Below are 27,774 nucleotides of genomic sequence, written 5' to 3'. Positions count from 1 at the left end.
CCTGGTGGTAGATTATATCATCTAAAAGTCACAAAACAACATTTCCTCACAGTAAACTCTGTAAGTTTAATTTATAAAACTCACAAAATCTCAGACATACTTTTCCTCTCATCAATTCCATTAAAAAGGCCTTTATTGCAACAAATTGTTCTGATAAAAAAATATACATTTAACTTCACAGATTACAAATAATGATTCAGACAATGAAGCTGCTATAAACAGTTTATTATATTTAGTCATATAAATCTCTTTAATCTTTTCCTTATTGAATAGTTTATTGTTTAACTTAATTTGACAGTAAACTTGATTTATTTGAATGTATTTAATTTTATAAGGTTGATATGATTTTCAGTATATAAATACAAATAAACTTCTACAGTGTTGTTTAGAGGACTTACCCATTCACTGCAACAATGACCAGATGGTAAAATTACTTTAAGCTCTAATAGGGGTAAAATATACCCCAACATGATTGCTAGCATAAACATATTGTGTGATATGACACATCGCTGGTGCAAAAGTGTTATTTCATGACTAAAAAAGCCAAAACTGCAAAGGTTTAAGCGATAAACCTGCAGGTAGTTTGATGAAGCATTCTGAATCTAATGTCATCGCTTTCCTAAACTGATGAACGAAATTACTTTTTTCCAGAAGTGATTTTAGTAACAAATATTACCACCTTTTTCTTTCCAAAGGACGCTGCAGGCACCAAAATAAATAACTCTTGGTAAAAATAAAATAAAAAAGGTTTAGGGCAGAAACGTCACATGTCCTTAACAGCTGTGAGGTTTCTCTCAAAGATTGAAAACAAATCTGTCTCTTTATAAAACTTATTTGTTTTTCCTTTGCATGTAGATAAACACTAACATAGTTTTCACAATGTAAATTGTTACAGATTGTTATAGTTAAGTGGGACTAATTCGCCTGAAGTGTCCTTAGATATTTTATCAAAAACAAAGAATTAGCATGTCCACAAAGAGTTCTTCTGATTGTTAGAGGTCACCTGCCTCTACCCTTACCCCCAGTGCATGATGGGAAGTCTCTCAGTTTAGCTTGCATAAAATCTGAACATTTAGCATGGATGAAGAAGCTACAGAGAAGAAGCAGCAGAATGAGGAAGATTCAATTTGTACTGCAGCCGTTTCCGGGGCATGAAGTTTGTATTTGCAGAAGTGTTTGTAGTTTTTAGGGGTAGCGTTGTCAGCCCCTCCCCTCGGTGTCTGTGTATAAATTTGAGGGTTTGAAGGAGGGGCTGCAGCTCTTCAGCTTCATCTCTTTAGTTCAACAGAAAAAGTGTCAGACAGCAGCATGCTGCCACCGTGAGTAACGCTGATTATCCTGAGATTTGTGCCACTGGTTTTATGTTGTCATTTACTGGATGAATTTATCTTTATTGTGCTGATTTGTCTTCATAATATTGATCTTTACCACTTTTTTTATGAGAAATTTGCTTTTATATTACTGATTACAAAATAATTCTGTCCTTCTGGGTTATTGGTGTATTTTTTTGTTGCAATATCCATCCTGGTTTTTCAACTAAATAAATGTTTTTATATTAGAGTTGGGTTAAATTTTATTTTAATATATATATAATTACTTATTTATAGTTTATCTAGTTACAAAGCAGCAATATTGAAATATTTTTCTCCTTTTTCTAATTAATCTGACTGTTTATCAGATTGTGATTAACAGATTTTTTTAAGGAAAATTGGTCATAATTATAAAGCTAATTATTAATTTTCTTATATTTATTAGTTTTTTACTCCTGGAAAGAAAAATAAGAAAATTTCTTTAAAAATCTGCTTTATTAATGAATACTCCATGTATTTTTTTTATATAAAAAAAGAAACCTATTGATCGTGTCGATAGTCATCCTGGCAACTACAGCATCTACAGCACCTGTGGAGGGTAAAAAATGAAAAATATGAGATTAATATTGTTTTACTTTTTATATTCTGGGTTCTGCAGCTGGTGGAGATGAGAGTTTGTGTTGTGTCTTCCAGAGAAGGAGGTGGAGGAGGTGGAAACGGAGGCCACAGAGATGTTGGAGGGGGAGTTGTCTGAGGAGGAGGAGGGTAGGGCTGTGCATGAGAAAAAAGAATCAAATAATTTCACTAAAAAACAAAAGGTCAAATTAATTCATCTTAATCTGATGAATGAATAATAACCACAAAACTAAGCTGATCATAAAAATATTTTAAAACTTTTTGCTTCATGAAAAACACTTGAAAAAGCATTAAACCGTGTGAAAAATTGAACCTCTAACTTCACATGTTAACTCTTAACCTTCAATACCAATAACAAACCACACTAACAACTTTATTATGCTTTTATTTTAATCAATCTATCAAAAAATGTTTAGATTTAGGAAAATATAGACATATTGATTTAGAGAAGAAAAGTCAAACTATCTTAAAAATTGGAATTGTTGCAGTTTAAATGTTTTAGCAGTTCTTGTTTTGTTAAACAGGAGACGCTTCACTCCAGAAGGGAAACTAAATATTTTAATCTGTTTGGTATTTCAAAGGGTGATTAAATAACTTAAATGACACCGAAACTTTTTTTATTAGACGTTAATAAGTTCAACATTGTTTACATGTTTGTTTTCTACATCAGAACTGTAAGGATACGATGTTTTTTCTGTAACTCTCCCTTCACCTTTAATGGATAAAAGTTGTCGTTATACCAGACAGAGATGTTCAGTAGAAAGCTGATAAGGAAAAAAAAACACTTTGCTGTGCAGCTTTTCAAATACTTGTCATCACACCGACCAAGCATTAAAAATATGTTTTTCTAAAAGTGCTGAAAACTGAGCCAGGATTTGTCAGGATATCAATATTTTTATGGTTTGTTTAGAAATATTTGCTCTTGCAGATGCAGTTTTTATGTTTCATTTGTTGTCTTTTTCTCCAGATGATTAATATTCAACCATTTGAAAATTATAATATTACAGCCACACTTCACTGCACTGTGTACTTTAAACCCCAACAACACAGATAAAACAACAGCATGCTTTATTTACAATCACAAAGTTCATTTTTCAGGAACTAAATTCACTTAATGAAACACCTTATATAGATCAATTACACTAACATTTGTTTCCAACTCTTTATTTCTTTTATTTATGATCATTTTCTCCTTGCAGGTCAAGAAAACATAACATTTAAAATCAGAATATTTTATCCGACTAACAAAAACAATACACACATCCTAAGTTTAAAGGTAACTTTCAAAAGGTATTTTTAATTTGACAAACGAGCCCCATCAGAAACCATATTCTAATCATATTGGACATAAATATGTGTATTATAGTGACTGCTTACATCTCTACAAACAGGCTGGGCGAAGTTACTGCAACATTTCAGATCATTTCTTATGTTTTAAAACATTTCTGCAGAGTTTTCAAAAACAATTTCCACAAAAGGGCAAAGATCATCTCAGAAAAATTACATTTTCATGGCGACAAAGCCTTAAAATCATCAAGTTTATGTGTACATAACAGTCATTTGTAGTCTGCAGAGGTAAAATAAAGTTTTGCTTCCTGCCCAGGGCCCCATTTTTCCTGCAACCGGCCCTGCTGGTATGAAGACTGAAGTGGCTTTAAACAAAACAAAATAAAATTTAAAAAAAAAGGTCGGAAAATTACAAACTCAATGTAAATTAATTCCAGCCAAACAGAATTTAAAAAATTATAATAATGGAATAAATATTTAAACGTTAAACATCCGACAGAGAGCAGACAGTTCCTGGCGTGTTTCTCGTCTGAATCTATAAAAATGATGTTAAACCTTTTTTAATTAGAAAAATAAATGTTGGATTTTTCTTCTTTTCAGATGATGATGATGACTCCAAGAGTCAGGATAATATTGATGGTGAGCAGATAAAACATCATGACCTTGGCATATAAACCTTCATAAACAAAAATATAAATTGAAGGTCAAACCTATGAAATTTATTTTTAAACTAATTATTTTATAAAAATCTGAGGCTAAGCCCAACTTTATCAGACAATCAGTAATTTAGACTATAAACCTACATTCTTCTCATTGGAATTTCTTTTTTTTATATATAAAAAAAACTAATAAACATTTTTTCCCTTAGTAAACGAGCAAATCTGAAATTTCACTGAGTTTGCATTTAAACTCAGCTGCAGGATTCCTTTTCAGATTTTAATGCCACGGATCCTCTGTGTTTTTAATAACCTGATAGAGACAGAAGGTTTATTCATGCCGAACACCTGATCCCCTCTCCTCCTCCTCCTGCAGGAGCGCAGCAGACCACCGTGTCGGCAGCAGCAGCCGGAGGTTCAGGTGAGTCAGACCCGATCGGGTTTTCCTCCTGAAAAGTCTGCTTGTTTCCAGTTTGGTTTCACATTTAATCCAGATTAACTGGCAGGTATTCTGACCAGGATTAACCTGATTCACTTCCAGAAAATAGTTCCACAATTGTGGCAGGGTGACTTTGTTAGAGCCATTGGCGCCACCTGCTGTCAAAGATCAGAATTACAGCTAAAATCTTAAAGATAAAAAAAATCTCTATTAATCATTTCTGGTTAAATGTATGCAAAGAAAATTATTTATTCCAAATAATAAATAACAGAAATTAAATAATCTAAAAACCATTTTAAATTTACAAACTCTGATTGTAGCCTACAGAAAAATGGGACTAATTATAAAAATAATATATTTTTTTTACATTTTCTTCAGAAACAGGTTAATCCTTCGTGTTTTACTTAATCTAGGTTTTGTTAATCTTTTTACACCTTTCCATTTTTTCAGAAACTTTTTTATACATTTTACTCGGATTTTTGGTGAAAAGCCAAAACAAAGTGAGGAGAAACAGAAGAAAAAAATATATACATGATTTATCACTTCCTTTAAAAATCAGAAAATTTGACAAGCATTAGTGTTCAACGAGTTAAAGTGAGTTCATTCTAAGAAATAACTGCAAATATTTTTCATTTCTAAAAAATGTTTTTAACAGGAATTTGCTAAGAAACTGAAATTGTAACTGAAAGGTAAAAATCTCAAGTAAAGATCTTGTTTTTGTTTTTTTCAAAGTTATTTCCTCAAATGTTCAACATATGAGCGGTGAGTTTTCCCTTTGCATCCAACTTTAAAACACAAACAAGTCTTTTCTTTGTTATTTGCATGACAAGCCAGAAAAATTTAACTTTGAACATGTTGAATTTGAGCAATTTGTGTATAAACTCTTGATTTCAACATCTGCTCTTATGAACAGTGGCATCAAGATTGCACACATTATATGTGAATAATACATTCTGATTCTGGTATAATCTCAGACAGATCTCAAGTTAAAAATAAACTGCTGTTGTTTTTTAGACAACAGATTTCATCTATCTTGAAATCCAAAAAACAAAACACTTTTTTCCAATGTAATATTCTAGTCCTTAAAGTTGTTGTGTGATTTTTTGTCAGTTTCCAGTGGTCAGTCTCCAGAGATGGGGTCTCATCTGGGGGCAGCAGGAAGCTCTGCAGGTAAATGAGTTCATGGGTTTGTTTTTTTTTTTTTCTCAATTTGGAGTGCAGCGCATGCCTTGGTAAAGTTTTTTATTATTATGTTGTTATTCGGATTAGTAATTACCATCATTAATGGTTTACTTGTGTTTGGTTGGTAAAACCACATTTCGCCCTGCGTAGCTGAAGCCAAATGTTTGATCAGTATTTAGTTGAAAATTGTTTTAGTGGACACACAGTTTTCTGTTTAATTTAACTCCAATGTATTTACAAATTTACTGATTTGCAGATTTTATTTTTATAGGGTATTTCTAAAATAGCCAAATTATGAAATATCTAGATGCTACTTGACATGCTAGCTGGTGTTCACAAACAGCCAATCCAAGAGCGCCACTGACTTTCATTGGTGCCGATTGGTTGTGAGCCAAAAGTGGACTGTAACTGGTAGCAATGTGCTATTTCTTAGTTTCCACTGTTCATTTTAATGAATGTTAAGGTATGTTTGGTGTTTTAATCTAAAAGTGTCTCTTTTTTTTGTTGTTTTTGAGGTCACGGAGGTGATCTCTCCTCTGTCGATTTAGCAGGTAATTTCTACATTGTGGTTCATCTGTCAGCCATGTTTCTTGAGTCAGGAAACCAAAACAAACCACCTGCTAGTGGCATGTATCACAAAGCACTGCTAGCAACAAATCTTAGGACTGATTGAAAAATATGATGGAAAAAGTATGGCAAGATGGACTTTATTAAAGATTTACTTTCCATAAGAAAACTTTTAATTTGTTCAGTTCAGAGTTTCAGGAGACACGTTGATTCTTACATTTCTGTCTCGCAAAATAAATGTTTCCACTACATCTTACTGCTGTTGTTGCGAGGAGCGGCCATTTTGAAATGGTCAGAATCTCACAAAAGTCAGAATCTCCCATTTCCGACTGCAACTGGAGCACGGCATTAGCATGAGCTACAAACAGTTCAAGTGCTGTTTGTAACACTTGAACAGCTGGAGCTAACATTGTAATACTCACAGCCACCACAAGGGGCGCTGCAACAACAACCAGAGAGGTAGCAATGGCTACATATTATCAAACTCTAATTGAGATGTTTTTTATGTTTATTTTTTTGTACAGCAGCTGGACATCCAAGCAGCTCCTCAGGTAAACAAAATTCACAGTTTCAGTTCATAATAAATAAATCATGAATAATATAAAGATGGCTGCTCACTAAATAACATTTTCTGTGCAAGTCAATTATAAAACATTTCAAATGCTTCTCTCCATTTAAAATCTTACTGAACTTATTCAGTATTATTTTGTTCAACATTTTGACCAGAAAACCTGTTATTGTTCCGCTTCTGATTGCCCAGGTTCTGCAGTTTCTTCAGGTTCTGAAGGCTCCATGGGTTCTGCAGCCTCTGTAGGCTCTGCAGGATCTGCAGGTTTTGTGGACTCAGCAGGATCTGCAGGTTCTCCAGGGTCTGTAGGCTCCATGGGGTTTGCAGGTTCTATAGATTCTGCAGGCTCTCCAGGTTCTGCAGGCTCCATAGATTTGGGAGGATCTCCCGGTTCTGTAGGTTCTGCAGCTATTTTAGACTCAGGAGGACCTCCAGGTTCTGTAGCAGCTGAAATCTCTGGTGTTTCTGCAGGTCAAACTCACCCAGCAGGTAACCAAGAGAGTGTATCTGACTTAAAGCAGGATCATATAAATAAATGTGCTGGTGTGAATCAAGTGCAACTGTTCAATGAAAGTAATTTTTGTTCTTTCAGGATCCGAGCGTCTACCTAGTCCGTCTAAAACAGACATGAACGGTAAAATATCCAATCATTCATGTAAGTCAGCTCACTCTTAGTCCAGAGCAATTTGATGTATGTGGAAATCTGCCATTAGTAGGAGTTAGCCAAGCAAGAGTCTACAACTTTAAATGTCAAAATAATAAAAGATAAAACATCTAAAATGAACTTTAAATCATTTATTACCCACTAACTCCTATTAACCCAATAGATTATTACATTTAGCAGAAGAGCAGGAATAAAACAGACTTTTCAACATTTATGTTTCTCTGGTGTAAAAGTTTTGTTTCCGTTTCAGGTCCTGCTGGGATAGACTCAGAGAATAATGGTGAATTTATTTAAAATTGCTTGAAACACTTTGTTTCATATGGTATAGCTAATTTCATATACATATTGTTGGTTTCATATGGGAAAATAATGCAAATCACTGGAACTACTTAAAGTGCTGGGAATCTCTTAAGGCTAATTTAAACTTGTAATAAATTTTTCAAAAGTGCTTTTTCAATATATATACATATTTGTTAAAAATGTCAACTTTGTTGCTACAGAATAATATAAAACAGATAATCTGTAATCAAATCAAACTCTTTCTTTCTCCCAGTGCTCCCAATAATAACAGCCAAATATACAGAACGTGGTCTGAAACAACCAATCAGAACCAGGAGGAGGATTTTAGGGCTGACAATCACTCTAGTGTATGCTCTGTTCCCACCCTCCACTTACTCTCTGCTGCTCTCCAGTTTTTCTGGGATGATAATTTGTCTCTCCTCCATAAGCACATTGAGCAGCATACGCATGAAGTGATTGGCAGCGCAAAGCTCCTCCTCCTGGCTCTGATTGGTTGACAAACAGTGTTGCATTTCTTCAGACAGATGTAGAGTGAAGATGGAGGACCTCAGTCTTTTCACACATCATTTGTCTCATACTGTTTTCACAAAGTGACAATTTTACCAAATATGAATAAAACTGAATTTTAAAAAAGTTACAAACTTCAGCTTCAAAATCAGTTGAGTTAGTTGTTGTTGTTATTTACAGGTAATGGACAGAAGCTGCTGAACGGTGGAGGGGGTGGAGCCGGAGTCGACAGTCAGACCGGTGAGCAGAAGGTGGAAAAAAAATAATAAAATTAAAATCAGTGAAATTTGAACCAGGGTAGAAAATTTCTATGTACTATTAAAATGACACATTGTTGAAGAGAGGAGATACAATCCATGATTATTCTCCTGGTCTGCAAACATCCACTCTGAAACCAACTAGTTCACTTAATTTTGATTTAACATTACTTTCATATTTGCATAAAACCTTTAAATATTGTGTTTCATCAGGAATCGTCGATCCATCCGGTCATGACTTCCTGCTCAACCTCATGGGTACTGATCTATTAGTTCACTTTCCCTGAAGATTAATATTAAATATATAATATTAAATATTAAAAACTCATCAAAAAGACAAAAACACAGATTAATTTGGAAATTCAACATTAACAGGATTTGTTTTTCAAACGCACCTTTGTATTTCTAACAGGGCAAATACCACAGTTGATCAATTTTCAAACAGCCTATGGTGAAAAAATGTTGAAAGATTCAATGATAGCTAGTAATAAACTAAGTTTATTAAATTTTCAGACGGTAATTTATGCCTGGTTTACAGCAATGCAGAGTTAGTTTTATAAAGAGGCGGATTTGTTTTCAATCTTTAAGAAAAAACAAATGGTTGTTCAGGTCATGTGACGTTCGTACTTTGAGACTTAATGCCCTAAAATCTTTTTCTTTTTATTATTATTTACCTAAATCATATTTTGTAAAGAGGTTATATGTTGTGATTTTACTTTAAAAATGTTTATATCAGGGTTTTTTAAGAGACTTGAGACTAATGATTTGACGTGAACTTGAAAATTATTTAAGAACTTTTAAAAGGCTGAACATGTTTTTACAAAAATACTTTATTGCAATTCCTGTTATGTTAACTTAAGTGAATTGTTGATTTTTGTTTTCAGGCGGTGGTTTGGTGGATTCTTTCAGTACAGATGGTCACATAAATATTCCAGGTCTGATCTCTCAGATTTACCACTGAAGAAAATACTAGAACTCTGAAACTGTGAAACTTGTGTTTTCTTCTGGCAGCTCACCTGACTGCACCGCCTCACCATGACTTCTCAGGCACTGGAGTCACAGCAGCGCCATCTGGTGGACAGAACATCCCAGGCTCGCCTGCAGGTAGCAGTTTCTCCTACAGTTTGTCTTTGATTTTTATTTTACAGTTGGCCTGCATAGTACGGCTGAAAAACTCACAATATAAGCGATTCGTATCAGTCGATATTGATAGTTGTCAGTATTGATAAATACTGATTAGTTTTATTGTTTTAAACATTGCAAATACTGCCAAACATGTGGCATGATCTTTCCTCCTTTCCTCAGTTTTCATTCCATGCCATTGTTTTTTTATTTTTAAGTTTTGAGGCAAAATGGCAAAACATGAAATTGCTGCTGCGCCAGTTACTCAACAGGTCGTTGCTAGGTAACCAATAAGTGAGTGATTTAATTGACACCACCTACTCAGATTTGAGCATTAACGAGTTACATTTACTCAGGTACATTTACTTCAGCTTTTTTTTTTCAATGGACATTTAGGACTATTTTTTACCTGCACCAAAGTAATTTAGTTATGAATTATTTCTAATCTTACTTGAGTAAAATTTCTGTCTTTTCTTCCCGCTGACTGAAAAACAGACATGTTTTAACCAATGATTCATTAGTGCCAGCAGTTTTTGTTAAAGTTTTTATTGGAAGAAACTGATTTGGAAAAAGATTCTCTTGCCTGATTTTATTATTTTTTGCTGCTTATATGAATTATTGTCATTTTTGCCCTTAAAATACCAAAATTTCCACTTAATTTTTTTTTATTTGCAATTATTGATCAGGGTTCAGTGAATCTTCTATTGAATATTCTGTCTTATGTGCAATTGTGATATATATTGATACTGATTCATTGTTCAGCTTTATGTTAGAGTAAAACTAATATTTTTTTACGTTCTTCTTCATGTTTCCTGGTGGTAAAGATTCTTCATATCACGCTGTGGAAAGGGTTGACCAATCAGGCACAGGCGGCACCTCGCTGACATCCGGATCTGACCAATCACTGGCCAGGCCTTTCCCAGGTTCCTCTCATTCTGCAGGTAAGTGAAGGAAAAGATGTTTGGGGTGGAAATCCCAGAAGAACCCACAGATTTTCTTAAAGGAAAATAAGAGCCTGTTTTTGCTCAACATGTTCAGTTTCCTCAACATCTTTAATAGACAATGGCAACGGAGATCACCAGCAGCAGACAAGTAAGAAATTATTTGATGTTATTTTATATTATGTAATTAATTGGTAATTAATCTGTACAACTTGTTCTGTTATTCAGTTTATAATGATTTTATGTATCATGACTCATTTGTCGGCTCTTTTGCAAAGTAAATTGAACATGTATATCCATGTCACGTTTTTAATGAGACATTTCTGATAAATACTGAGTTGTTAGCTGATAAATTTAATTAAATTGAGGTAAAAGGTAGGATCAAATAAGTGTTAACTTCTTCCAGAAAAGTAGTGGCAAGCTAATTATTTTGTTAGCTAATGTATGCACGTTTTCTGTTGTCCTACTGGTTATTTGCTTTCTTTGGTTTTAAAAACTAGTTTGAAATAAATAAATACTAATACTGTTCATGCTCAGATCTGTAGGGTCACTGCAGTACACAAGTGCTGCTTAAATGTCTTTTACTTCTCTGACTTTTCTATTTTTCTCCTCAGATGGAGAAGAATCCCCTGACAATAACGGTAAAATTGTGCTACTTTTTATTTTCTTTTAGTGCTCGGTTGCTAAATACAGAAACCCAAATGATAATTTGATTTTTATTTTCAGGAAACGGCAGGCAGACTGTGCTGACAGACATGATGAACGGAGGTAAATCACTAAATCCTTACCTTCTGTTAGGTTTCATTTTTACAACCAAAACTTATGGTCAGGGTAAGAAAAAAATGTTGATTTTCAAAGTTCTGGTTTCAAGAATGAAGTAATAAAATTATGAGAAGAAATTTGTGTCAGAATAAAGTCAAAATATTATCAAAATAAAATTGTAAAATAATGAAAACTTTGATACATAAAGAGTTTTACATCTACAGTAAAATTACTGATCATCTTGTTAAGTCATACAATGATATTTTGTTGTAGAAATAAGGAATTATGAGCACTAGTTTAAATATAAACTCAGTGGCAAGCTGCTACTGACAATAATCTGATACTGATGTGTTTCTTTATTGTATTTACTTTATTCCAGTAAATTTAAATTTATTTATTCTTGGGAGTCCAAATTTGTGTTTTCTGCAATTTAGGATACGGTAATACAAATATGTTCCACCCATAATATAATATAATATAATATAATATAATATAATATAATATAATATAATATAATATAATATAATATAATATAATATAATATAATATAATATAATATAATCAGAATCAGTTGCACACAATCAAGGAATTTGAATTTGGTTCCACTTTGTTCTCAATGTCGACAATTTAAACTTAGAAATATAAAATATTATAGAATAAAATATATTTTAATATTACATAAAACTAAAAGGCTTTACTGAATATATTTATATACAGTACTTTTACAGAAGAAGAAGATGAGATCAGATCAATGCAAATAAGCAGTTATCTGTATGCTTTTATTTTGAAGATTTTAATTAGTTTTTTTGTCTTTTGCAGGAGTGACGGAAAGAATGGTTTCTCTCCATGATGTTAACACTCAGAGCCTGCAAATGCAAACTGATCTCACAGGTAAACCTGCCGGTTCATTCATATGTGACCACTGTTGGTAAAAGAAAACTAAAGAGGTCGGATCTCTGGTCAACATTAGTGAATAAATTCAGCCTGAATCGCTTCTGGGAGCATCAACACTTCACTTTACAAATAGATAAATGCTTTATTCACCTGTAATTATTCCTCTTTTTATTTGATACATATATGTATTGAACATGTCGCTACATCTGTAGCTGCATATTTTTTAAATAGTTGTGTTACTGTTTAATTAAAAAAGGCCTTAAAAATGATAAATGATCTATAATTAAAACAGTGTTGATTCTGACCATCCTTCACTATTAGAATGACATCATTCATTCATTCATTCATTTTTAACCAGGTTTGTCTTATTGAGCTCTTACATCTCTGTTGGAACGGAAATATGTATGACGACGGATTAGGCCATAAAAGATAGAAAGAAAAAACAAAGTAAATTTCAGTAAATTTCTAGAAAAAAAAAGGAAAATTTGAGATTGATCTTGGAAATTTTCTATAAAAATAAAAAAGGAAATTTCTGAGTTTCAAAAGTTTAAAATTTCCTAAAAAAAATCTGAAACTGAGACTCATCTCAGAAAAGTTCTAGAAAAACGTGAAAATTTCTAAGAGTGACGCATTGAAAATTTGCTAGAAAAAAATCTGAAATTTTGAGATTCGTTAAAAAAGCATGAAAATTTCTGAGTTAAAAAAGTCAAAAAATCTTCCATAACAATAACAATGAAATAAAACTTTTGCCTGCAGGTGGATCAGAGTCTGTCACTCATCTTCATGTTGAGTTCTTAAGTAAGTTTCACCAATAAATGAGTCCAGCAGATAATTCCAATACCTCATTGATAAAACTGAATATTTTCATGTTCTGATCCAGACTCAGGTCTTGGCCGTGATGTCACAGGTACAGATTAGAGCGACAGCATAATAAAAGACAGTGATCGATTGACTTTTCATTTTATGTTGAATGATTTTGTTGCAGAGTTGTCTCCCATCACTTTAAGCATAGAACCTGCAGCTGCCGTCACCAACACGCTGAGCCCAGGTACACCTGTCTGTTCACACACCTGTCCGTTCACACACCTGTCTGTTCACACACCTGTCCGTTCACACACCTGTCTGTTCACACACCTGTCCGTTCACACACCTGTCTGTTCACACACCTGTCTGTTCACACACCTGTTCGTTCACACACCTTTTCGTTCACACAGCTGTCTGTTCACACACCTGTCCGTTCACACACCTGTCTATTACTGCATCTCTTCCCTTTTCCAGTTTCAGGTGTTTATTCCAACACAGATCAGGTTACTGCGACAGCAGACTCCACGGGTACAGACATAGGTAAGGCTCTCAGCATTCAAGAATCATTGCCATAGTATCAGATTCCAGGTCAAAGGTCAGACATGTCAGTAAAGTGCCACTGTGTTTTAGTTACAGCACATCCAACAGGGACTCCATTTGACTCCAGTAAGTTGTGTTTAATTTTTGAAGGCAGGCGCTTTGGTTGTATGTTACTGTTTTGCTTCCTGCAGCATATTTATGTGGATGTCTTTCTCTGCGTGGACATATAAACGCATCTATATTTCCAGTTCAATGTTTTTTGTTTTTGTTTGTTTGTTTTCAGGTCATCCAGTGGGGACAGATCACTCACAAATGGCTGGTAAGTTTAATATTAAAGATACATCAACGGGAACTTTCTGGTTGATTTCAGATCTCCATCTGGTTTTTGGGTTTTTTTCCATAAGGGTTTGACCAATTCAAGTAACCTTATAATTTTTAAGATATCATTTAAAATCCTAACAGGTATTTATTTTGCCATAGAGATATATCTGTTACCCCCAGACAACAGCAGCAAAATATGTGCTTTCCTTTTATTTTTATTTTAGCCATTTTAAGGGCAATTTATGTACTAAAGTCCATAGTTTTCTTATTTAAAAAACAAATAATGTAAATGACATATTTTTAACACTTATTTGTTATTATTGTTGCAAGACCTAAATATTGGTCTTTGATTGACAGAGACATTAATTTTGATGCATCTTAGTTTATTTTTCTACAATGTTAAATTTTAAACCTTTTAATAAAAAAAGGGCTGAAAAAAAGCTAGTTTTACTTCTTCTATTTTTATTGAAACATTTTAGATTTGAAATAATTAAGCCTGAAATATGCAAATGAAGTATTAATTTGGGATTCAACCCATGCAAAAGCCAATATGTCTGCATAGTATTTTTGTTTTTCTTAAGAGATGTTTTTCACCTAATCTAAAAATGTTTTACACACATCATTATCCAACATCAACAGTGATAAATACTTATTTCAGCAGCATTACTTCCTTGCAGAAAAGAGTAAAAAATGTGAAAGTTGGTGCATAGCGCCATCTGGTGGGCAAATATAAATCGTACAAGTTGATTGGTATTAGTTTAAGTTAAGATAAATGCGGGATGAATAATGGCCTCTATGTATTATTCAGACATTGGTACATTTATATCTTTAGGAACAAATGTTTTTGTGTAGCCATTTTGACCATTTCCGTTTCCAGCTCAGGATTCAGGGAAGAGGGATCAAAATGCACAGTTCACAAATAAACGTTCTTGTTCTGAGATGGTGGATTTTTTTGTATACAGGGCGAATAGCTGAGATGTTAGTGGTTTCTGTTAGTGTCTTCGATCAGTTGCTTAAAGCTTGTTTGTTCTCTTTTCTTGGTTGGGCTTGTCCTCTGCAGGTTCAGTCACTGAACAGTACAACCCATCTGGTCAGGGTCCTGAAGGTTAGTAACGCCCGTCTCATTTAAACTAGTCACCTTTGAACTCTGCTCTTTCACTTTCACAAAGTATTTACACCCCTCGATCCTCTTTACAGATGATAAAACTTGATTGTACATATTTATGTAGTAGGGAACTGACTTATATATAATTCTTGTTTTTGCAAATATTACATTTCTGTTCTCACAAACAATTTAAGCTGCAGAACATCTGTATTTGTATAGATATTGAATTGTCCACCAGTCCACTCTAATTGGTTATTAGGTGAGATTTATTGGATTTTATTTAGTGGAATCAGAGTATTTTTTTATTTTTGTAAAGAATAATGTACTTAACTATTATGTATTTTGTGTTGCTCTGTTATGCAAAATCCCAAGAAAATGGAAACTGGAAGGGTTTTTTGATATGTGATTTTAAAAAAAGATACATTACTGATTATTCTTTAAAGTGTTAAATTGAAATAATGTAATTTCTATTTAACATATTAACAAAAATCTCTCAACAGGTCATCAAAATCCACTCCTACATTTTCCTTTAAGAAACTTTGTAATATTTTCCTGTAACCCTCTTTAAAACTACTTGAAAAAGCAGAATACAAAACATAATTTGAGAATTAATTTTCCTCTTCAATTCTTAACAGTTTTATTTTTGTTTGTGGTCATTTATTTGACCAATAACATGTCGGTTACCTTCAGGCTCACCAAAGCTAAATGTTTACGAATGTTTGTTTTTATTCATAAAACTTCATCCTTAAATCAGATTTTGTGGACTGAAACTGTATTTGTGTCTCAGGTGCTGAAAATGTGGAATTGGAGGATACCTGCTGACTTCCACATGAAGCCCCGCGTGCGGTTTATCCGTTTTCAAATCCCGTGTACCGACCAATCAGCATGGCCCAGGAATTCTGACTCCACCCACTAGTTGTAGAGCCCACCCCCCAACAAATGAGAAATGTTCCCTTTTGTTGTTTAAATATTTAAAACACGAATGTTTGTGGACGTTTATTTTTGTTTTAGACCATCTTTGGGTCCGCTCCTTTATCTACCACTGGGGCACGATCCGGCTAGACGGGTCAATAATTATTGACGAGATAAGTGTGTGAAAAATAAAGAAAAATCACTTGCTGGTCATTTCCCAAGCTGGAATGTAAACATGACAACTCATTACTTGCTTCGCATCTTTTTTAAGTGCGTTTGAAAACTTGAGTCGCCACCAGCGGGTGGTGAAGAGCCACTTAAAGGGGAATTAAATTAATAAGAATAATTCAGGTGAATCTCTAATCGCGTCACACAGGATGTGATTGTAAATTGTGGTTTGAACTTCAACAATAAAAGTTACATCTATTTTGAACATCAAACTGTTGCCTTTTGTCCGACTACATTGCAGTGAAATAATAACTCGCTGTGCAGCTGTGTTTAAAACAATTTATTGAACAAAAGTTTTGCAACCAGAATACTTCAAACATTCGACCCTCCTCTTCCCAACAAGTAGAGAGCCGTCAAAAAAATTAAAGAGGGATGGCTTGTTTGTTGGAATTAAACGCAAAAATCAAATAAAAGTCAATATATTATTCACCGCGGATTTTACATGGCAGAGCTTCCTGTCTGTACAGCGTCTGACAAACCTGTAGCGCATCTGAGGACCGACGCATCAGGACATCAGGAGCCACCTCACTGTCAGAGACTTGTGCTTGATGCATTTAAACTGAGAATTTATTGTAGATCAGATCCAATCATCTGAAAAGTATAAATCAAGTCACTCATTTGTGATCTATATTTTTGTTTCATATGCATTTGATAAGGAGCAAGTGATTTGCTTAACGTGGTTTTGTTTAGATTATTGTGGCTTACACCGAATTAAATCCCAAAATTCAGGTTCTCTGAAAATGTGAATGTGACAGAAACAGTTTTAATCCAAACATATTATGTTGATCAAGCCTAAAAATGGAAAGTTGGGTAGAGGGAAAACGTATGGTGGAAGGTGTACAAGCAACATAAACTAATACAGGTGCAATAAGGAAGAGAAGCAAAGTCTAAGAGTCTGCTTGAGATTAATTTCAGAGAACTCAATGATTTTATCTGCTGCTAAACTTCAAGTTGATGATTTTATTGGAATTTAGTCAAAACTGACCTCACCCTCACAGAGAATCTACCGGGTTCTGTCAAGATGCAGATGAAATGCCAGACCCAACAATACAGATAAGCTGAAAACCAAGTTTAAAACATCACCAGCACCTCCATGCTACACCGCATTGATGCATTAATTCATGCAAAATGAGTCTCAACCAGTTACCAACTGCAGATGTTGTTTCAGTTTCCCTGAACTTCAGGAATTAGACTTCCTGTTTTTAAATTGTAACTTAATATCCTGAGAACCTGAATTTTTGTTTTCCATTAGATGTTAGCCACTGGAAATATGTGTAAAGACTACTCATTAGTTTATCTGTTTGAAGTGAACCAACCTTTCAATAATTAAGTTATTAAGATTTGCATTTGTTCACACCTGACAGAGTTTTTTGAGGCTAAACCTCTAGAACAATGGTGGAGTGTTGATGGAGAAGTTAAGAGTGAGGAAAATGTGGTGTATATTCTTCACTAAAGTTGCAATCTTATGTTTTCTTAATGTGCAGCCCTTGTGTCAAACCCACATCTTTGCTATTGAAATATATTAAACCTGCACAATCCCAGCCAAGCTTTCCTTATACATTTTTACATTTTAAATAAAGTGACTCAACTTTAAGCTCTAATAACCCTTCAGAAGCTGAAGTTGGAAGTTCATTCAAATAAAACAAACGTGAGTATAAAAGGTGAATCCATGCTTCAGACTGTGAGTAAAAACAATCTCGGATATGTTTCATTAAAACTGAAACGCGACACCTGATGTCCTGAAGTAAGTTTTTGCCATAAATCTGTTCTGGTTCTGGCAACACTGGACCCAACAAAAGTACCATTACACAGAAATGCCTCCACTCTAAACTGACTTTGGAAAAAATGTAGGAAACTGATGGAGCTGCTGACAAACTAATGCGTTTTAGACCAGACAGAGAAACCTTCTAAGATAACAAACCTCTTGTTAAAAGTTTTTCATCTTATTTTCGTTTTGGAGATACTTTAATTTTCTGTCAAAACTCCAGCACTGTCAGGAGTAGGCATGGGCCGGCTACCGGTATCAGAGTCTACCAAGGTTTTAAAAAGCTGCGCTTCCAAAAACCGTTGAAATTTTCCATCATTTTGTTCCTTCCTAAAAGCTCAGAAAAAAACAAAAAGGGCAGAATTTTCTGACTTATTGCTGCGCTCTCCTGGTCATCTATTAAAACTTTTTCCACTCGCAAAAACACTGACAAAAGCTACAATATTCAGCACAACAAGCGTTTCAGAAATCACAAAAACAATCAAGTGTTTTATTCTACATTTCTGCTTAAATCTAAGTATAAAAATCTAAAATAATCCATAACTTTTGCTGATAACGTAACAGCAATTTTAGTAGCAGGAGGGATATTTGCAGACTGATCGTGTCATACATGTTTGTGTACATACAGTGATACAGTAGCATTTTTCACACAGTTAAATTGTCGTAGCGGCCCATGCCTAATCAGGGGTCCAGCGTTAGAAAATACGCAGGAAACCTCAGGAAAGGTCTGGATCGAAGCGTTTCTGTCTGATGAAACAGGAGGAGGATAAACACTCTGCAATAAATTCTTCCAAAAATATTCCGATCCTCTTCTTTATGTTTAAATTATACACGTGAAAACAAATACAGCCATCAAATGTGACTTAAACATGCAACGCGGCGATCACCAGGGTCACATGATCCCGACATCACGCGCTGTGCGACCGCCTCCAGATCTGTCCAGCAGGCGCATGTGACCCGGGTTTGCTTGCTTTTTTTTCTTACTTTTCATCTTTTTTTTTTTTTTTTTCACAAGCTACAAAGAAAGGTTTTGATTTAGGTGGCAAACACAAAAATAAAACCTAAAATAAAAATCCTAAAGTATAGAAATGGATTAATATCGATTAATAACATCTGCCTGATAAAAACATGACATCTGACCTAATGATTGATCTACAACCCATCGATTTCTTCGTCGTCGTCTATTGCTGCTGCTGACCTGCTGCCTGGTGTCATGTTGTTACTGAGGAGTCATTACATTCTGCAGGATATTAGAGGTTAGAGTCCAGTTGGGAGGGGCTCAGCAGGACTTCCGGCGGATCGTCGCCAGCCACCTCCGAGCTGAACAGCGGCTCCGTCTCGTACTCCAGGAGGGACGGGAGGTCGGCGTCGCCCTCTCCCAGGACCACCGGCTCGGTCAGGTGGAGAGGCGTGGCGGTGTACTGCACCAGCTGCTTCCCTGCGCAAATCCGAGGAGACACGGTCACAGTCACGACAGCAGGGCGTGGTGCGAGCGAGGGGAAACGGTGGTTACCTGTTCTGTCTTCACTTTCTTTAGGGGCTTCGTCAGACAGCAGCTGAAACGAAACAGTTTCATCAATCAAACATACAGATGATCAATTCTGATTTTTTTTTTTTTTTGGATGAAATTCATTTTTGGGGGGTTCATACTACTAACTAAAATAGATACGTGATCAATACCAATTGATTACACATATGATAGAATAGAATATTTGGTAACACTTTATTTAAAGGGGTGCATATCAGACTAACATGATGCTGTCAGGAACATAATGAAGTCTTCATGGATGTTTATAACTGTTGTCTTGAAGTGTTATTCGGTAAAAAATGACACTTCAAATGCAAAGTTGCATTGGAAGTGCATAAAAACTGCAAAATTAGGATTTTTTTTGGACAATAATAAAATTTGTTTTGCAAAGCTGCATGAAAAATCCACAGTCAATCATTCACAAAGACTCGTTCATGTTTATTACAGTGTCATGTCCGTCTTATGCACAATAAAATAAAATGTTACTGAATATTCTACATATGGAATCTATCAAAATGTATGATCCATTTATATTGATCACCTGTCTATTGTGATGTATTGTTAAAGTGTTGCCGAATGTTCACTGAACTTCGATTCAGAACCGCACAGCATTCTGGGAGATGTAGTCAGCAGAGAGAGCTAGCTAGGTGCAATCGGCTAACTGACTCGCTCTATGGTTACCTGGCAACAACCTGTTGCGTAACTTCTGCAGCAGTAGTTTCACCTGAAAGCATATGTACAGGTGACATTCTGGATTTCAACTTACATTATCCAAACTTTCGATGTCAAAGTCTGCAGAGGGAATGGATGAGCTGAAGAACTGAGACACAAACAAGTCAATTAATTCATGCACGTACTGACAATTTAAGGCTCGCGGAATTGAATAAATGAATTACGACCAAACTCACCTCCATGAGGGGAGAGGGGTCAAAGGTGAAGGTTTGAGAGTTCAAAATACCCTGCAGGTTTTCTAAACCGTTGTCAATACTGTCGACGTGATCGGAGAGTTCGCACCTGGGACACAACCAGAGGGAGAGCGACACCGGCGTGAGATGACCTGTCAGGTCTGATCTTATGCTGCATTTTTCTTTTGCCCACATGGAGAAAACAGTGCATTTCTCAATACCACCAAACTTCTTTTCAGCAACTTATCAGTTTCAAGTTTGTGATCCCTCACCTCAGATGTGTCTGCTGAAAAGGAGACTTTTTAAAGGTGACCTATTATGCTTCCTTCAACAAGTTAGGATGAGTCTACTGTCAATACAGAAAACTGTTGTTTTCTTTCAGAAAATGTTTCTGAATGGGTCTCTTGTACCTTTAAATCCAAATAAGCCGCCCCCAAATCAATACTCTCTCTTAAAATGGCTGCAAACAGATGCGCAATTATACAACCTTGCATCTTTGAAAAGCAACCAACAAGAACACAGGAAGTGGCTTCACTTCAGCAACACTTGTCTTTCCCAGCAGCCATGGTGCAGCGCATACAGCAGTAAAACCAGCCGACCAAAACGTGCTGGAGCTCAACTTGGGCTGCTAGTTTGACGAGTGGAGTTCCTCAGAGGTTGCTCTGTAACAGGCGGGGGTCTGTTAGCTGGCGTCACTGGCTGATTATTAGGGAAGGTTTAGAAACGGCTCATTTTCCAGACACCACAAAATGTTAACTTGTTGACAAAAATCAGCTGGGTGATTTTTTTTATAGTGACTTGGCTGTTTTTAGAAGTCAGACTAAAGTGGAAGCATAAAAAAATGAAAATAGTGAATTATGCATAATAGGTCCCCTTTAAAACGTCTTAAGAACACAATCTAGGAGTATCACCGTCATCTCAGAGGAAAAAAGAGAGGAACACAACTAAACTGCAAAAAAACCTGGATTTCGCAATTAAATGTTGATCAAACTTATAAACAGTTAACGTATTTTTCCTGGATATTGATTATAAAGTGGCGCTCAGAACTGTCATACTCCCCACTAAAAATATACACTGCTGTTTCTTCTCCCATTGAGACAAAAAGGAAAATGCAGAATAACACCAGACATGTAGATACTCATGTTCAAAAACTTCAGAAATCATCATAGACTTTATATAAAAGAAAGCTGTAGCCGAAAGTGATGTCATTATAATTGTAGGCTAAAATTTTCTGAACAAGAAGTTGGCAGATAGCATTTTGTTTAGCGACAGGCAGATCTTAGACACCCTCAGAATCACTGCAAAGTGAACGCATTGGTCAGGTTCATTTTATGTAACTGCAGGGGGAAAGGCTAGGCTCCATCTTTTACATACAGTCTAGGATAATCATTTAAAGATTCACTTCTCAGGATGTTTCGATAGGATGCGCCAAACATCAGGTGTGTGTCCACCTGCAGGCGGTGGGGGGAGGAACCTAAGAGAAGCACAAGGATTTTTAATGAAACACTTGACAATTATCTGATAATAAACGTAACAAGAGCTGGTATGTTGGGATTGTAATGCAAATAGACGGTCACAAACAAGAAACACTAAGGAGGCCGGGCATTTACTGCAGCTGCTCCCCTGATGCAGCGATGTACACCAAAGATATCTGACTGCATTTGCTGGTAGGCAGAAAATAGCTAACGTTGGCAGCTGGTTAAGCAGATAGTGTTGCAGTGTTATGACTACTGATGGGTTTATTATGTGAAAGGGTTGAGGCAGCTCTAAGCTCATCAGCAGGCAGCAGTAGCTGACAGAGGTTAGCGGCCAGCAGCACTTCCTGCTGTTGCCAATGGATTTCACAGTAACCTGTCGAGTCGGGCGATGGTCTGGCATTTCTGTTTAGGTTTGGCGGGGCTTGGGACAGAGGCGGAGTTTGAGCTGGAAACAGGAGCCGGAGCTTTGACAGCAGAAGCCGACTGAACAGGCCCGGCGGAGGCGGGGCTTGTCACAACAGGCGGAGCTGAAAAACAGAGAGACAGACGGTCAAACTGGGAGAAAAAGTAAAGAAAGAGGTCTAGTTAAACTTTGTTTAGAAAATTCAGTACAGAACCACGAGAAATAGGGGTGCATCGCCTGCGGTTTTCGGGCCGATGCCAATCAAAGATCTTTAAAAAGCCTCACCAGCCAATTCCAATTTTGGCTGTTACAAATATTTAGCAATATTTCAGACATTTTTTTGTCTGAATTGTCACTAAATATAGTTGCTGAGTTGGTAACAGTTAATTCCAAGCATGCAGATGACCTGGGGGGCCGGTCTGTCAGTCAAACCTGTTTCATGGAAGAGCAGAAGAGGGGAGTGGTTGATTTTTAGACCTTTGCTGAAGTAGATAAGATTGGTGGATAAGATCAGCTTCACATGTAATTATCAGCCGATCACCAATTTCCTAAAATTAAAGATACTGGTGTTAATAAATTGGCTGGCCGATAAATCAGTGCACCCCTAATATGAACTTTTTCTTGAACTTTTTCATGTATTAACTTGTTGGAACCACAAATTAAAATGAATTTCATTGGAATTTAATGTCATAAAAGAAAAATGAAGATAATGGTAAAAAATAATAATAATACTTTTTTAGAGTCCATATAATCCAGTTAACGATTATGTGATTACTAATTTAGTTGATAATTATTTCACTAATTAATTAATGACAATCCGATTAATCGTTTCAAATTTTAGCAAAATACATTAATGAAACAGTTAAAGGGGTGTGAGTGCTTTTATCACCATGGCTACCTGCTGGGGTGATGGTGGTGGTAGCTGTGGTGGTGGTGGTGGAGGTGGAGGAGGAGGTGACCTGCGGCAGCTGCGTTTCCTCCTGAAGGATAGAGTTGATGAAGGTGGTGGGGGACAGAGGCGTATCAACGTTTGCCGGGAGTGAATCCTGCTCCACCTCCAGAACAGGACACTCCTCCACCTCAGGACTGCATGGCTCCTCTTTGATAAAAGTTGATTGGTTCTCTCTGCAGACATAGAAGGAGGTCTTGCACACATCTGCATGAACAGGGTGGAATAAAGTAAATTAGTCTCATTGGTCCTCACTCCAGGTCATTCCAGTCAGTGGCTGCGTCCTCTGGGGAGGACGGCGCTTCCTCTGTGATGTCCGAGATGATCGGTCCAGAATTCAGGGGTGAATCCGGTGAGAGGAGATTGGCGGCTGCGTTCTGAAAGGACAAGCAGACACATCAGCACAATCAATGATGGTCAATGCCTAATTTCTAACGGCCTTTAAGTAGCAGCATGTCACACCTGAACGTCAAAACTGCTCCAGAAAAATTTATTTTTACTAATACATAGTTCCCACAAGTCTGAATCGAAAGTGATCCGCGCCATCTTAGTAAGCACAACGCATAGCAACCCATGGCTTTGATGCTAACAAAAAGAAAATATGTGGACCCTCTTGACTAGTGTGTTGAGCCAATGCAGCCCTACTTCACGGTATTTCCACCACACTAATCATGGTTCTCCAACATGAGCTGCAATACTCCTAGATTTATCCACAAAACCTATATTTCAGACATTTTTCAATATTTTCCATCACCGGTACAAAATTAGATGAACTACCTGAATGTGCTCCAGTGTCAGGGGTCGGCTGTACTTGGGCATAGAGTGGGCGGAGCTAGAGTCATTGAGCATCAGAGGTCTGCAGGTGGAGATACAAAAAAAATAAAAACTTCAAATGTGATCATAAAATCTAAATCTGTGTCAAGACAATCACGTTTCATATCTAACAATCTAAATTATTAAAATAATATTTTCAGGAATTTAACTCAATCTAGAGTTTACAGTAAGTTGAATTAGTATTTCTATTCAGGTTGAGGTGTGAAGATGTATTAGAAGAAAACTTGCATCTTCCTCTTGACTCCCAAGATTCGGTTGGTCTGGACAAGAGACACCAGAAAATGGATCAGCTGAAATCAAAGAGAGTTCATTATTAGTGCACTCAGTAACTTTATTAAACTGTGATAATGTGGCTCAGTGCCCACATTATAATACTTACATAGAAATGAGACATACACCAGGACTGACTGCTGCTCTTCATTTTTCCTCTTAAGTATTTATTAAACTAATTTTGTGTTTTATTACCTTGTTGACAACTTTCTGCTGCTGCGCATGTTTCTGTCTCAGACTGGCCACCTCCCTCCATAAAGCCTCATTCTCACTGAAACAGAAAAACATCGGGCTTAACAAACGGAAGGTGAGCTGTTGACAGAAAAAACTTTTCAAAATCATTTTGACAAAAAGAAAAAAGATTAGTGACCTAATTTGTAAGACTTGGGAGTTTTGAATCACAGGATAGGAACAGTTTTTGCTTACCAGCTTGTGTGGGACAAGAGGATTTTACTTTATTTTATTTTTTCAGTGTAAAGGTGTGAACAGATTGCGATTCTTACTGTTTCATGGCGATGATCCTGGAGTCGATGGTTTCCTGTTTACCCTTCATCAACTGAACGTCGCTCAGGATTTTGTTGACTTCGTCTGTCGACATCTTCATTTCTTCTTGACGGACTGATGACACCTGCAACAATTTTGCGGGATTTTTTGTTACCGTGGAGACGGGAGAAACTGGCAGCAGGAGTGTGTCACCATATTACTATGCATTTGTGGGTGGTTGGTAAACACTGTAAAATTCGAGTGTTTTCAAGGTAAACAGAAAAGAGAGGAGGGTATTAGAGCAAAAATAAACTTTGATCAATTTTAGGTATTTTCTGAATACTAGATACACGGATGACATTTGTCTTTCCTCTTTGGCATTTGTCCACCGGTCTTTAGTATTTATCCAAACTTTGACTTTGTACAGAATTTGAGCTATTATCATTCAGCAGAGATTATTCTTAATTATAAGACCTGGTCTATGTGAAATCAAAGTTTTACAGAGTCGTGAACTTTACAATTTTGCCACTGAGAGCTGCTCAGAAGCCAGGAAGTTAATGATCTCTAAAGTGGTGTGTCCAGGTGTATCTGCAGTTACTTACGTTGGTGACTTTTCGTTTGATGTGCTCCAGCAGGTGCTCCTGCCCTCTGACGAAAAATGGATGTTGGAACTCTGTGTCATCTTTCTCTGGTTTCACCAAGCCGCCCTGCTCGATGTGCACCACTTTACGGAAACCATCTGCAGAGCAACGTCAACAGAGACTTTGAGCATTTCAGCCATAACTCCAAAGAATCTGGCAGCATCACAATTAAAGAACTTGTTAGATGGGATTCTTTCTTAGAGGATCTGATGCTTACACATGTTGAGCTGTCGAATGAAGCTGGCCATGTTGTTGTGTTTGAAGAACTTTGGTAGAACTTCCTTAGAGAACCGACATTGATCAAAAACATGGAAGCTGGTTCCACTCTGAAGAAAAAAGGGAAAAAATACAGACAGGCAAATTATATCATTGTTACGAGGAGCAACACTAATATATATTCCAAAAGAACAGAACAAAAATTATCCACAACTCCTCTATATTACAACCATAAATAAACTTTTCTGAAAATATGTATTTGTTGTTTCCTATGAAGCATATAATAACTAACAACTAAAAATTGCACACAATGTCTTAATAAATGGGTGTCCAAAATGCGGCCTGGGGGACTGATAATACAAATTTGGCCTGTTGATGAAGATGGAGACTTTTAAATTGTCATTTTGTTGCAATGGAAATGTAACGTACAACACAAAGCGTTTGTCTTTTTCTAACCAAGTTTTAACAATAAGTGAAACCAGGTATATTCAGAGATTTACAAAATCACCTTTTTCTTATCAATAATTTAGTTTACAAAAACTTTATAATTCACTTCATTTGTTGTTTCTGTTGTTTTGTTTATTTTGGATATTCAAATTGTCTTCCAGTTCCAGTATTAAATATTCATTAGAAATCAACACTCACAGATGTTCTCCAACCAATATAACAGAGCTAGGAATATTTTGCAAAAGAAAAATAAATGTAGTCCCTAAATGTGGGTCTACACTAAGTAACTGAAGTTTGACAGTGTGAGTTTCATTTTGTACATTTCTTAAATTTAGTCTCCTCAGTTCCTTATTTTTGTGAAGCTGCATGCTTTGCCTTGTCTAACCACTCTTGCTGTTAGTAAACTTGAATTTCCCCACTAAGGGACAATAAAAGATATTTCTATTGTACTCATGAGCACTAAAATAGGTACCAACCATTTCTCACGAGTAAAAGTAGATAGTAAACTACAAGGAGCAAAAGCTGAAAGGTACACAACACCACGAGACAATGACAAAATAGTCACATAACTGATACTTTGTAAAGGTATATCTTTGTGTAAAATTAAATGTAAATTTGGGTCACGTATTTTTACAGGCGTTAATGTAAATTGCTCATCATAAATTTCTGCTACATCAATTTTTCAGCTACACACTTGTCTTCTGTATTTCAGAATAAACGCATTGGTTTGTACAGCCTAAAGTACAGAAAACTAACAATTTTGTGAGCAATTTAATACATTCGATCACTTATAAAACAAGTATACCTACACCTCAGGATATGCGATTTGTAAAAAATATATATTATCAAAAAACAATTATTTTAAGACCAGTAAACCCAAAAATGTAGCGCTAATCAACTTAACACTTTACAAGACTTGGATTTAATTTCCTAAAAGCTAACGAAATACCCTGCTTAATTAATTTGCCTCACGATGCAAGGTTAGCATAATTAGCATCACTTAACAAAACAAAGTCCACAAATAGTGTGTCCTGTTCCAAAAATAATGTCTGAAATCTGTTGTTTGACAACTCTAATGAACCCGTGTGGAGTTAGCTTTACCAGGCTAGGCTAGACTAAGCTAAGCTAGGTGTGGTGAAGTGAGTACCGGGCTCCAGCAGATAAGAGGGTCCGTCTCCGGGTCTTCCACAAGCGTCCACAGTTTAGTAAGAAATGCCGGGACGTTACCACCGCTCACCACCACTCCACCTGTTCCTCCGCCAACTCCAATAAACTCCATCTCAACTACTAAATGCTAACCCCGCTCCGGGCTCCAGTAGCTTATCTAACCGAACGATGCTAACAGCTAGTTAACCCCATCCGCTCCTCAAAGTCCAAAACAAAAAAACAGATGAACTGCGAAACGTAGCCCCTGAGAGATCGCAACTATTTCTCGAAAAGCTCCGTTCCGGTTTTGTTTTGGTATATTATCCTCCAGTCTACACGGTACTTCTAAACTATATTGTAAACAAACTCCGTAGTGGAAAATTCCAACAAATCCGATAAAGCAAACAACTGCGTAGCTAGGTGGCTGTCTCTCTGTCGCATACCGATGACGTCATAAGAAAACCTCATGTCACGTCCGCGATGTGGATTTTTCATAATTAACAAAAATAACAGATTCTAAGGGTTAAATCGTATTTATATTTCTTTGGGTGTGATTTTTCCAACATAATTTCTAACACTAGTGTAACTCTAATTGATCATATTTTTTACAAATGAAACAGGAAATCCTGTCTACACCAGAGTCCTAATAGACAATATAAGTGATCATTTACCTATTTCATTGCACAACACAGTGAAATAAAGGAAAA

At 36.0% G+C, this 27,774-nt stretch overlaps 2 protein-coding genes across 13 annotated transcripts; one reads left to right on the top strand and one right to left on the bottom strand.

Moving 5' to 3' along the window:
• Positions 1-1,249: 1,249 nt before the first annotated feature.
• On the top strand, positions 1,250-16,207 carry si:ch211-80h18.1 (uncharacterized protein LOC555593 homolog). 9 transcript variants are annotated; one of them, XM_055025521.1, is made up of 29 exons: positions 1,250-1,319; positions 1,847-1,908; positions 2,004-2,075; positions 3,834-3,872; positions 4,266-4,310; positions 5,061-5,090; positions 5,439-5,498; positions 6,026-6,061; positions 6,605-6,628; positions 6,838-7,134; positions 7,238-7,300; positions 7,560-7,589; positions 8,297-8,356; positions 8,587-8,631; positions 9,258-9,308; positions 9,385-9,477; positions 10,320-10,436; positions 10,534-10,587; positions 11,051-11,077; positions 11,163-11,204; positions 12,018-12,089; positions 12,849-12,890; positions 12,973-12,999; positions 13,078-13,140; positions 13,371-13,436; positions 13,527-13,562; positions 13,720-13,757; positions 14,800-14,862; positions 15,650-16,207. In XM_055025521.1, the coding sequence occupies exons 1-29, from the start codon at positions 1,309-1,311 to the stop codon at positions 15,776-15,778; spliced, it is 1,794 nt and encodes a 597-aa protein (XP_054881496.1). In that variant the 5' UTR covers positions 1,250-1,308; the 3' UTR covers positions 15,779-16,207. The 9 variants fall into 9 exon arrangements, with proteins under 9 accessions (XP_054881496.1, XP_054881497.1, XP_054881498.1 ...); XM_055025522.1 differs by having other exon boundaries at positions 6,602-6,628; positions 7,238-7,279; XM_055025523.1 differs by having other exon boundaries at positions 6,602-6,628; positions 10,555-10,587.
• A 60-nt stretch (positions 16,208-16,267) lies between these two features.
• hsf1 (heat shock transcription factor 1) lies at positions 16,268-27,499 on the bottom strand. Of its 4 annotated transcripts, XM_055025532.1 has the most exons (16): positions 27,069-27,499; positions 25,476-25,584; positions 25,220-25,356; positions 24,638-24,762; positions 24,330-24,405; positions 24,093-24,154; positions 23,808-23,886; positions 23,286-23,407; positions 23,137-23,206; positions 22,980-23,061; positions 22,052-22,205; positions 21,603-21,674; positions 20,204-20,309; positions 20,062-20,115; positions 19,281-19,323; positions 16,268-19,205 (listed from the first exon to the last, which is right to left on the bottom strand). In XM_055025532.1, the coding sequence occupies exons 1-16, from the start codon at positions 27,198-27,200 to the stop codon at positions 19,018-19,020; spliced, it is 1,611 nt and encodes a 536-aa protein (XP_054881507.1). In that variant the 5' UTR covers positions 27,201-27,499; the 3' UTR covers positions 16,268-19,017. The 4 variants fall into 4 exon arrangements, with proteins under 4 accessions (XP_054881507.1, XP_054881505.1, XP_054881504.1 ...); XM_055025530.1 differs by having other exon boundaries at positions 22,980-23,206; XM_055025529.1 differs by having other exon boundaries at positions 16,268-19,323; positions 22,980-23,206.
• Between the last annotated feature and the right edge of the window lie 275 nt (positions 27,500-27,774).

The sequence above is a fragment of the Poeciliopsis prolifica genome, unplaced genomic scaffold (genome assembly GCF_027474105.1).
Source record: "Poeciliopsis prolifica strain line A6 unplaced genomic scaffold, Auburn_PproV2 SCAFFOLD150, whole genome shotgun sequence".
Classification (NCBI taxonomy): domain Eukaryota; kingdom Metazoa; phylum Chordata; class Actinopteri; order Cyprinodontiformes; family Poeciliidae; genus Poeciliopsis; species Poeciliopsis prolifica.
This window is presented reverse-complemented; position numbering and strand designations above follow the sequence as displayed.

What these genes read in the sequence shown, in the direction of transcription:
- si:ch211-80h18.1 (XM_055025520.1), top strand. An exon ending in AGAATCCCCTGACAATAACG is followed by an intron (nt 11,078 to 11,162) that starts GTAAAATTGTGC and finishes TTTTATTTTCAG; the next exon opens with GAAACGGCAGGCAGACTGTG. An exon ending in CTCCACGGGTACAGACATAG is followed by an intron (nt 13,437 to 13,526) that starts GTAAGGCTCTCA and finishes ACTGTGTTTTAG; the next exon opens with TTACAGCACATCCAACAGGG.
- hsf1 (XM_055025529.1), bottom strand. Translation starts at nt 27,200, where the DNA reads ATGGAGTTTATTGGAGTTGGCGGAGGAACAGGTGGAGTGGTGGTGAGC. An exon ending in CTCTTATCTGCTGGAGCCCG is followed by an intron (nt 25,585 to 27,068) that starts GTACTCACTTCA and finishes TTTTTTCTTCAG; the next exon opens with AGTGGAACCAGCTTCCATGT. An exon ending in TGACACTGGAGCACATTCAG is followed by an intron (nt 23,408 to 23,807) that starts GTAGTTCATCTA and finishes TTGTCCTTTCAG; the next exon opens with AACGCAGCCGCCAATCTCCT.